An 11,498-nucleotide genomic window follows, 5' to 3' on the forward strand; every position below is an offset into this window, starting at 1 on the left:
TGTTTCTGTTGATTATATAGACGATTAGGTTTTTATTCTTTCTTTTTTTAAATTTTTTAGATGTTTTTATTTTATTTAATTTTTTTTTTTTTTTGTATAGACTTTTTTAGTGATAAACTTATTCATATATTTTTAATTCATCTTTTTATTGATTAAATTGTTTTTTTATGAAAAATTGAAAATAACTTTTTGTTTTATTAATTGATAATTTGTTATTTTATTTTTTTTTTTACATATAATATTATTAAATTTATGATATTGTATTTTTTTTTAAATCATTTTATTTATAATAATGAGAAAAAAAAAAAAAAATAAGGAAAATTTTTAGTTTAATATTCCTCTTAATTTTACTCTGATTATTTTTTTTTTTTTTTTAAATTTAAATGAGAATTAGAATTGTGTTATTTTACAAGAAGATTAAATAATAAGTATTATACATTTAAAATAAGAAATTTAAACATCTTTAGTATATAAGAGAATTTGACCTTCCATAAGAAATTTTCTAAACTTTTTTTTGCATATTAGGATTTTTATTATTCTCAATATACAATTATTATAAACAAATTAATAGATTATCTTTAAATTGAAGATTTTTAAAAAATTATTAAATTAAAAATACATAAATATATGTGTTTTAGATTTTGGTATTATAAAAATTAAAAGAGTTATAAATTGAAACGTATTAATATTTTTATTTTTATATGCGTGAAAATATAAATTACAAGTTTTTAAATTATAATAAAAGTAATACATTAAATTTGCTATACCTCATATATTTTTTTCAATAAGAAATGTAAATGAAGTATTTAAAAATTATCTTTTTATCATTTTAATTATTATTTTCTATTATGGTTTAATTGGTATTCATATTTTTTTTTTTTTATTATATTTTACTATTTTTTTTTTTTTTATAATTTTCCTTTTCTTTCTTTTTTTTTTTTTTAAGTAAAATGAACAAATGAAGATTTGCATCCTACTACTTTTTATATGTAAAAACGTATTATCCTTTAAAATTAAAAAAAATGTTTCAAATAATTTTATAAAAATTAAAAGTATCTATAAAGGTACTTTTTACAAAAGAAATATAACACTACAAGCACATACAAATAAAAATTTCAGAAAGTTAGGAAGAAATGCATCACAAAGAAGAGCTTTACTGAGAGCTTTAACAACAAGTGTTAATTAATATTTAATATGTCAAAAAAAAAAAAAAACAGATATATTTAAATATATTTCATTTTATTTTTATATTTTTTTTTTTTTTCTTACAGTTATTGAGACATGGTAAAATTATAACAACAGAAGCAAAAGCTAAGGAAGCAAGAAGAAAAGTAGATAGAATAATAACATATGCAAAAAGACATGATAATAATAAACAGTATGCTTATAGATTAATAGCTAATTATGTTTATGATAGAGAATTAGCAAATAACATAGTTAAACAGGTATTTATATATAAATATAAATAAAATAGTTTATAATAATATATTGTTTTCTTTATATTATTTCATATATATGTTCTTTTTTTTTTTTTTTTTTTAAATATGTTTTATTAAAAAGGCTCCAATTAAGTATAAAGAAAGAAATGGGGGATATACAAAAATAACACTTTTACCTAAAAGTAGAAAAGGAGATGCAGCAAGAATGGCTGTATTAGAACTTCTTTAAATTTTTTTTATTTAAATTTATTATTAGTAATATTATTCAAGTTTATCTTTTTTTTTTTTTTTTATTATCTTTTATTTTTCTCAATTTTTTTAAAAACTTTTTTTGTTTAAGGAAATAGAAATATCTATATATAGAATACTTTATATTTATTTTATATTCTATATAACTTGGTCATTTGTTTATATACAATTTTTTGCACAACTTTAAGTTTTTGATAAAGAAATTTATAAGATTATATGTAGTTTAAATCATTATAATTTATAATTATTACATTCTTTATTATAATAATTTTATTATATTCAAAATTGGGAATTTCTTATTATGTGTAAAATAATCGAAGATAATAAGGACCTAATAATTTTATTATCTCATTAAAGAATTTTTATATGTATAATTTTTAATACAAATTTTTGTTGAAATTACACATGAAAAATTTAAATAAAAATTAATTACATTTTTATCATTTTTTAAAAGAAGTAAAAATAGCTAAGATAAATAACATATAATTTTATCAAAAGAGAAATTTTAAGTATTTTTATTTTACCTTCAAAATGCTTTTAAATAACAGTTGTTTTTCTCTTTTGGGAGTAATAGAAAAATTCATTTTCATAGAATCATCATTTATAATTAAAAAAAAATAAATTTCTATAAACACATATTAAACATTTATTTATAAAAAATTAAGTTTCATGAAAAATTCAATATTCACTTAAGATTAGAGAAAAGAGTTATTTTGCTAATCAAAAAAAATAATGTTGTAAAAAAAATTTTTTTAATCTATACTATTGGGAAAAGCAAAAAAAAAAAAAATAAAAATAAAAATAAAAGACTGTAAAATAATAAATAAGGAAATAGTGTATATAAATAAATAATTAGATTACAAATAAATTTATTACAAGAAATTATAAAATTAAAAAATATTTTTATGCTTTATCTTTTTTTTTCATATAACTAGTGAAATTTGTACTAAATACTTTGTAATATTTTAAATTGTCAATAAAAATAATTCTAATGTATTTCCTTTAAAGTTTATTTTATTTTTATTAAAAGATATATTCTCATAATTTTTCAAATTAAAAATAAAATAATAAAAATAAAATTACTTTTTTTTTAGAATATTCTTATGTAAAGAAAATACAAATATAAAAGTTAATTCTTTTTTTTTTTTACTATATTTCTAAATATTTATTTAATTAATTTAGTTTATTTGACAAATTATAATTACAGTTCTATTTAATTTGTTTTACCTTTCCTTTTTTCTTTTTATTATTTTAACTATTTGTCAAGTATTTATTTAAATAAAAATAAAAATGTTTGGAAAAGTTACAAAATAATTTAGAAAATAACATTTATAAATAAAATAATAGTAAAAAAGAAGTTAATTCTTTTTCTTTAAAATAATAATTAAAAATTTGTTAATATATTAAGACATATATATTCATAATTTTACGTAAAAAATAAATAAATAAATATATGTATATAAATATATACATACATATACTATTAAAATAAAACATATAACATTTACATGTTTTTAATTTTATTATTCCATTCAATTCCTTAGACATTTTTTAAGGAAAAATTTAATTCAAAAAAAAAAATGAAAATATAATAAAATTTTATTAAAAAAAAAAAGCAATATTTAAAATATTTTAAATTTAAGCTTTTAATAACTGAAAATTATAAAATTATTAAATGTATTACAAATTGATAATGCTATATTTTTAAAGTATTTTTCTTTTTATTAATCAGTTTTATTATGTTAAGACACTTTTTTTTTATGATTTTTAATAGAAAAATAAAGAATATATGAAAATAGGAAAATGAAAATTGGGATATATAAAAAATAAAAAACTGTTTAAAAAAAAATTTTTTTTTAATAAATAATAATGTGTGTATATTATATACACTTACATAATTATGCACATTTTGAACGAAACATAATAAAAATCAAATAATTAGTTTTTAATAGAATATTGATAATTAAAAGAATATTTATTAATTTTACAAAATATAAATATAAATTAAACTAAAATTTATAAAAGTTTTAATTACTATTCAACAAATCACTAATAGAAGACACTAATATGCATTATAGAAGATATATATACATAAATATATATATATATTCATATATTATATTCCATATATAAAGGCTAGTTTAGAAAATAAAAGAAATAAATAAACATGAAAAAATATATTTTATAAAATTCAATTAAATACAAAATATTAAAAAAAAATTTTAATTTTATCTTTCCAATATATATGTATACTATATAAAACAATTATAAAAGGATATGTATAAATATAATAATACGTAAATACATATATATAAATATATATATATATATATATTTATATATATATATATTTATATATGTAATGATTATAAAAAAAAAAAAAAAAAGAGAAAAAAAAGAGATAGGAAAAAATGGATAATTTTCAAGTACAAAATGCATTAAAGATAGATAGTACAATAAGTTTAGTATTAGGAATAATGTTAACAGTAATAGGATCAATATTTATGGCTATAGCAAATACTTTTATGAAATTAGGATTAAGTGACTCAAAAAAAAAAAAATATTTTTTTAGTAATTATTCTTGTGATATGAAATGGTATGTTGGATTTGTTGTTTATTGTTTTGGTTCATTTTTGCATATAATTGCTCTTGGATTTGCACCTGCAAGTACTTTAGCACCAATGAATTCATTTGGATTAATTGCAAATGCGATAGTAGCAAATATTTATTTACATGAAAAATTAGGAAAAATTGAAATAATATCTACATTAGGTATATTTTTTGGTATTAGTATATGTGCATGTGCATCTTTCTTATGTGAAACTGAGAATGTACTTTTTAATCCTTTTAATATAATTGAGAGTTGGAAAAATCCATGGTATATTTTTTACATTTTTATTTCTATATTTTTATCTTTTTTTACTTTGATTTATCTAAATTATGAGGAAAACAAGATAATATTAGGAAATGAAGAAATTTATGCTGCTAAGAAATATGTAGAGTTAAGTGTTTATGATGAAAAAAAAGAAGAAATAGAAGAAAGTAATATGAACTCTTTGATAAATAATAAAAAAATAAATGAAACATTAAATATATATCCAAAAAGTATAGGATTATCTTACGGTTTTTTAGCTGGTTTGATTGGGTCACAATGTGTTTTAGAAATAAAAGAAATTGTAGCATTCTTAAATATCGGTTTAACAAATAAGCATATATATAAAACTCCTTTACCACATTTATGTTTTATATTTCTTGTAATATCAATTTATTTGCAGATACATTTTTTAAATTTAGGGTTAACAAGGGGTGATGCAACTTTAGTTGTTCCTACTTATTATGTATTTTGGACGTTTTTTGGAACATTAGGAGGTTTAGTTAAATTTAATGAAATTCAAAATTTTAATTTTAATTCTATTATCTTATTTTTAGTTGGATTTGTATTAACTGTTTTATTTATTTCTATATTAGCTGTACAAGAAATAACATTTTTACGTAAATACGTAGATAAAGAAGTCCCTGATTTACCTTTAGAAAATTTAGATATTCATACACAAGTCTTGCAGAATAAAAAATTATCAAAACAAGTTTTATTAAATATGGGACTATTTCCAGTTTCTCTACTTGGAACTACAGTTGGAAGAAAAAAATTTCGTCCATTATATGAGAGATTTAGAAGAACAAGAAGCATTTTATCAGATACTCACATTGGAGATCAGCATTGTGAATATTCGATTGATAATAATATATATAACGCCTATACATTACCTTATGATATATATAATACAAATAAAGATAATTTTAATGACAAAAAAAAAAAAATAAGAAATAATGACAAACAAGTTGAAAATACTTATATTTTTTGAAATGAAATGTCAAAATAAATTTGATACTTACAATTTTATTTAAAAATAAAAAATCTATATTATTATTAATATCATTAAAACTAAATTACTAATAAAAATCTACATTAATTATACAAAAAATATGATAAAATTAAAACAATATGATACAAGTCATATAAATATTTGTTTCACTAATTTCATTAATAAATAAAAAAATATTCTTACATTTTGTTTTGCATAAATCTGAAATAAAACATAGAAAAATATCCCTTTTTTTTTGGCCTTTTTGTTCTTTTAAAAAATCTTTTAAATATTCTTAGTTTATTCAATAATTATTCATGCTTATGTATTTTTTTTTTTTTTTTTTTTTTTTTTATTAAAGAATTATTTGTATGTTTCACTCATTTCTTTCACTTCTCTTTTTTAAATTTTCTTTGTGTTTAGTTTTTACATCATTTTTTTATTTAATTATACTTTATATATTTATATTTTAATATTTCCATTTATTTTTTATTTAATTTTTATATCTACTTTATGCTTCAATTTAATATATATATATATATATATTTTTTTTTTTTCCATATTCAATAGTTTAGACTTAATTTTTTTTAATATTTTTTTTAAGTTGTTAAAAATATTATTTTTTTTTAATAAGAAAATAGTTGACAAAATTTAATTATACATAAATATTTTGATAATTAGTATGCATCTAAAAAAAAAAAATGAATTAATAAATATTTTCAAAATTTTATTTTAATTATATAAAATAATAAACTAAATTAAAAATAAAATGTTTTTTGTTAGAATACCATTTTAAAATTCATTTTTTTTTTTTTTTTTTTTATGTATATATTTTTTAATTAGTATAAAATGCTTGTTCATACTTTTTTTTATTTTTCTATAGCTCTTAAAATTATAAATGCTTTACGAATGAGTGTATTTACCTCTTATATAAATTCTCTTAATACATTCCCAAATAAAAATAAATTAAGAAGGAAGTATATGAACAGACTGAAACTAGTCGATGAATCAATTAAAAGTAAAATCATTTATTTAAAAAATTTAAATAATGAATTAAAAAAAAGAAAATTTATATATTTCTTTTTTTATAGATAACGAACATATAATTAAATTGACAGATAATGCAGAAAGGAAAATTAAAGTAATAATAAATATAAAAACATAAATAAATATTTAATATTATTATAACAATTAATTTAATAAATGTTGACATACAAAATTATTATATATATATATATATATATATATATAAATGATATATGCATAATAAAAATATTTATAGGAATTAGTAAAAGAAAAGGAAGAAGATTTCTTAATATTAAAGTTATTTGTTCAAAACGGGGGTTGCAAAGGTCTACAGTATAAATTAAACCCAATTAAAAAGGTATAAATTAAAATTTATTTAAACGAATTAATCCAACATTATTATTTTCTTTTTGTTTTTTATTTTTTAAGGATGAAATTGAAGATGATGATTATATACAACAATTTGAAAATTTAAGATTTATTTTATCTATAGATTCAACCAGTGTTATTTATGTTTTTAATAATACTCTTGACTATAATAATGACTTAATAAATGGTGGATTTAAGTATGTTTTATTATATTATGTAGATACAAAAATTATATTATATATATATATATTTTTTTTTTAATTAAAATATTATTATAATATATGTATATATTTTTTTAGGTTTATTAATCCAAATGCAACTAAAAAGTGTGGTTGTGGGAAATCATTTAATATTTAGTTAAGTGTAAAAATTTACATACAAATATCTTTTTTTTTTTTTTTTTTGTAATATTTTTTATAATAATAGATAAATACTTTTTGGTTATTAACGAAAAATTATATATAAAAAAATTAAGTTTTAATTTTTTAAAAATTGATAAAAATTATTTTATAAAAAATGTCATGTTATAATGAAAATAATTAAAAAAAAAAAAAAAATTATGATGCTCAAAATATTTATTTATCTCCACTAGCACATCCTCTACACCCACAATTTACGCACTGCAAAGTCTATAACATATAAAAATATAAGATAATAGTAATTTTTTTATAGTTTAATTATATATATATTAATATAAATTTATAATTATTTTATTTATATATCACAACAGTAAGTTTTTGAATAAGCACAATTTTTTTCATTAACTTTACCCTATTTCCTAGATTAGTTTTTGGAACTCTGCAAATACAAGTATTATTAAAGTTACTATCAGATACTTGAATACATTTTAGGCAGCATAAATTTTCATAACCTTGCTTTCTCCATTTAGAAATTAAAGCACCATCAACATATTTTTCTTGAACTAAATAATCATATAATTCTCCTAAAAAAAATGAATAAATAAATAAAATAATAAATAAATAAAAATAAAAATATAAATGTATATAACATTACTTGATATTTCTTTCCTTTTATAGTATAATTCATATATATAACGAGATGTTTGATGATTTATTTGAAATATTGGCCATAATATTTCATTTTTTCTCTTTTTAGATGTATCTTCATTTTCTAAACTTCTCATTTTTTTATTCATTTCATCTAAAAAGGATTCTACTTTATCCCACCCTTCAGGTGGTTTTCTTGAATTCATAGTTCTAATTCGAGGCATTTTAACTTAACAAATTAATAATTAAAAATCATATTAGTATTTATATATTAATATCAATTATAGTTTAAAATATTAAAATATATTGTTCTTTTATTTTAAAAGGAAAAAAAATTTACTTTTATGATAAAAATACATCTTATTTTTTTTTTTTACATTTGCTTTTTTTTTTTTTTTTTTTTTTAATATTTTTATTTTAATGTAAATTTTTTTTACAATTAAAATTTTTCTTATTATAAGTGAGATTTTTATATTTATCCTTCTAAGCAAAAATATTTAAATAATTAAAAAAAAAAAAAAAAAAAGTAAAAATAGGAGAAAAACATATATATTTTTCATAAGCATAGAGTCAAACGAATAAAGTATATTTCCTAACATATTTATTAGTTTATGATAAATTATATTTTTGATATTTATGTTATAATTTTTATTCTTAACTTAATTTTATGAATTATGTTTTCTAATTTTTTTTTTTTTTTTTTTTGTAGTTCAAAAATACATTATCTTATAAAACCCATATGCAATTTTTCTTTGTACATGTAGAAAAGAGAAAATGTCTATAATAATATTTTATTCTGTGACATGTTAGTATATTTTTTTTAAATTGTCCTTTTTTATTATATAGGATTATTCAATTGTTTCATAGATTATTAAATCAGGACATTCCTAAATAAGTTATATTTATATAATAATACTATGAAAAATATTTTAGATTATTTTAAATAGTAAAATTTAACGTTAATATAATTTTTTTTTTTATATTTAATATTCTAAAAAATTTTTGGATTGCTTCATTAAATGACTACATATTTATTATTCAAATTGCAGCAATTCTTAAATTAATTTTTATATATTTTTTGGAAAGGCATTTATTATTTCTAAATTATACATTTTTTTTTTTTTTTTTTTTTTTTTTTTTTTTTGTAATTAAATCAATCTGTTATATTCCCTCATATTGTTAAAGAAAATGATGAATATACTTGATACATATTAATTTTTTTTATGCTTTTTATATAAATTTTCACATTTTTTTTTTTTTGCAAATATTTTTAAAGACAAAATATACATATAAATGGGTATTGTCTAAACAAAAAAGATTGAGATTTCATATAAAAAGTAAAAAATAAAATATATTTTTATATTATATTTAAGAATAAAATATATATGTACATAAAAAAAAAAAAAAAAAATAGTTCAAACGATTATTTTTTGTAGATAAAAAATTTTAAGATATACCTAATTTTTCATTTTTTTTTATTGTATAAACTATTCATTTAATAAAAAATGCTAAATAGCTTGCCACCATGTTTTCTAGTTATGTCTAAAATAATATACCATTTTACAGTTTGTTCTAGAAAATAAAATATATTGAAAATTTAGAATCAAAAAATAAAAAAAATATTTACTCTTAGCAACATAAAAAAATAAATTCTACATATAAAAAAAAATATGAAATATATGCTTCGCTTTATTTTTAACAAATAATGAACATTTATACTTGAAAAATATTTAAAGGACACTTTATAAATAGCTAACAAATATAAGAAAAAATTTTATAACAAAAATTTTATATTCTAAGAAACACACATAGAAAACAAAAGAAATTGTATTTTAATTAAAAAAATAGTGATCAAATTCAATATAAAAATAAATTTCACAAACATACTATTTGATATTAAATGAAAAAAAAGTTAGAATTCTTATGTAATTTTAAAAATTTTAAGCATTTTTTTTTTTCATTTAATAATTTATAATTATTATGAACATTCAGGTATAAATTCTATGTTTGAAAAATTAAAACCTTAGTATTTGTTTTGATTTTATAAAAATATTAATGTAATAACAATTAAAAGGAATCATACTTTAGATAATTTATTTTCTTTTATTTGTAAACTATTTAATTATTTTATAAATGAAACTATTATATATATATAAAATAATAAGAACAAGAAAAATATTTATATAATTAATTTATGACGAATTTCCATTTCTTATGTTTCAACTTCAATCATAATATTATAGAACGCAGGGTTACTTATTTGTAACTATTTTTAGATTATATATAAAATTAATTTTGTTCCTAAATTAATAACTGATACAAATTACATATATTCAATTAAAAAAATAAAATAAAATAAAACAAATTAAAATAATATGCAAGTTATATATGGATTTATAATAAAAGCAAAAATAAATCTTCTTTTCATTAAAAAATATGTCTTTTTTTTCTTTTAGCTAATGTTTGTGTCATATTGTACGATTTTTTATTGCAAATAGCTGAATTTGGGAAAAAAAAAAAAATTAAGTCATAATTTTTTTCTTTTTTAATATGTTTCTCAGTATTTTTTTTTTAGTATAGGACAAAATGTGCACACCGTAAGTTATACAATGAATGTTAAAAAAAAAAAAATTTTCATTTAGCAATAAACAGAAAAATGTATAAATATTTACATTTAATAAAAAATAATGAAAAAATTCTTCTATATAAATAATTATTCGTAAAAATTTTTTTTAAATATTGTTATTATTTATATGAAATCAAGCGACAAAATAAAAAAATTAACATTAAAGCAGAACTAAATAGTTGGTAGCTACAAGGAAAATTATAACATCGCATCTAATATTTTTATATTTTTCATATGTTTATTTTTTATTATGTTTTTTTTTTTTTTCATATATGATTTTTTTAATATAGCATATTTTCATTACTTATTTTTTTTTTTTTTTTTTTTTTTTTTTTTTATTGTATGTAAAAATATTATTAATATAATATTAATATGCTTACAATTTCATGCAAAAAAGTATTAATAAATTTTTTTTTTTTTTTTTTTTTTTTTTTTTTATTGTATGTAAAAATATTATTAATATAATATTAATATGCTTACAATTTCATGCAAAAAAGTATTAATAAATTTTTTTTTTTTTTTTTTTTTTTTTTTTTTATTGTATGTAAAAATATTATTAATATAATATTAATATGCTTACAATTTCATGCAAAAAAGTATTAATAAATTTTTTTTTTTTTTTTTTTTTTTTTTTTTTATTGTATGTAAAAATATTATTAATATAATATTAATATGCTTACAATTTCATGCAAAAAAGTATTAATAAATTTTTTTTTTTTTTTTTTTTTTATTTGAAGTCAGTAGAAAAATATATAAATTTAGTTACACGCACGCACTTTGCTCATTTAGTTAATATATACATTTTATAAAAAAAAAAAAAAAAAATTTTAAATTAATAAAAAAAAATAAAAAACAAAAAAAAAATTATTTATGCTAATGAATTAAGGTAACTTCCTTTTTTTTTTTTTTTTTTTTTTTT

The 11,498-nt window shown here is 15.9% G+C and overlaps 4 protein-coding genes across 4 annotated transcripts; 3 read left to right on the forward strand and 1 right to left on the reverse strand.

The window, feature by feature from the left end:
* Positions 1–958: 958 nt before the first annotated feature.
* PGAL8A_00069700 (50S ribosomal protein L17, apicoplast, putative) lies at positions 959–1,668 on the forward strand (the record flags this gene model as incomplete). The annotated part of the gene is made up of 3 exons (XM_028673198.1): positions 959–1,177; positions 1,272–1,445; positions 1,561–1,668. 3 exons carry the CDS (start codon positions 959–961, stop codon positions 1,666–1,668), a joined length of 501 nt encoding a protein of 166 aa, XP_028525815.1.
* A 2,497-nt stretch (positions 1,669–4,165) lies between these two features.
* On the forward strand, positions 4,166–5,551 carry PGAL8A_00069800 (inner membrane complex protein, putative; the record flags this gene model as incomplete). Its single annotated transcript, XM_028673310.1, has 1 exon — positions 4,166–5,551. The coding sequence occupies one exon, from the start codon at positions 4,166–4,168 to the stop codon at positions 5,549–5,551; it is 1,386 nt and encodes a 461-aa protein (XP_028525816.1).
* An 849-nt stretch (positions 5,552–6,400) lies between these two features.
* Positions 6,401–7,303, forward strand: SufA (iron-sulfur assembly protein, putative; the record flags this gene model as incomplete). Its single annotated transcript, XM_028673421.1, has 5 exons — positions 6,401–6,569; positions 6,643–6,692; positions 6,834–6,935; positions 7,007–7,143; positions 7,246–7,303. The coding sequence occupies 5 exons, from the start codon at positions 6,401–6,403 to the stop codon at positions 7,301–7,303; spliced, it is 516 nt and encodes a 171-aa protein (XP_028525817.1).
* Positions 7,304–7,521: 218 nt separating this feature from the next.
* On the reverse strand, positions 7,522–8,177 carry PGAL8A_00070000 (G10 protein, putative; the record flags this gene model as incomplete). Its single annotated transcript, XM_028673532.1, has 3 exons — positions 7,522–7,575; positions 7,717–7,889; positions 7,961–8,177. The coding sequence occupies 3 exons, from the start codon at positions 8,175–8,177 to the stop codon at positions 7,522–7,524; spliced, it is 444 nt and encodes a 147-aa protein (XP_028525818.1).
* Positions 8,178–11,498: the final 3,321 nt, after the last annotated feature.

This window comes from Plasmodium gallinaceum, assembly GCF_900005855.1.
Source record: "Plasmodium gallinaceum strain 8A genome assembly, contig: PGAL8A_v1_53, whole genome shotgun sequence".
NCBI classification, from domain to species: domain Eukaryota; phylum Apicomplexa; class Aconoidasida; order Haemosporida; family Plasmodiidae; genus Plasmodium; species Plasmodium gallinaceum.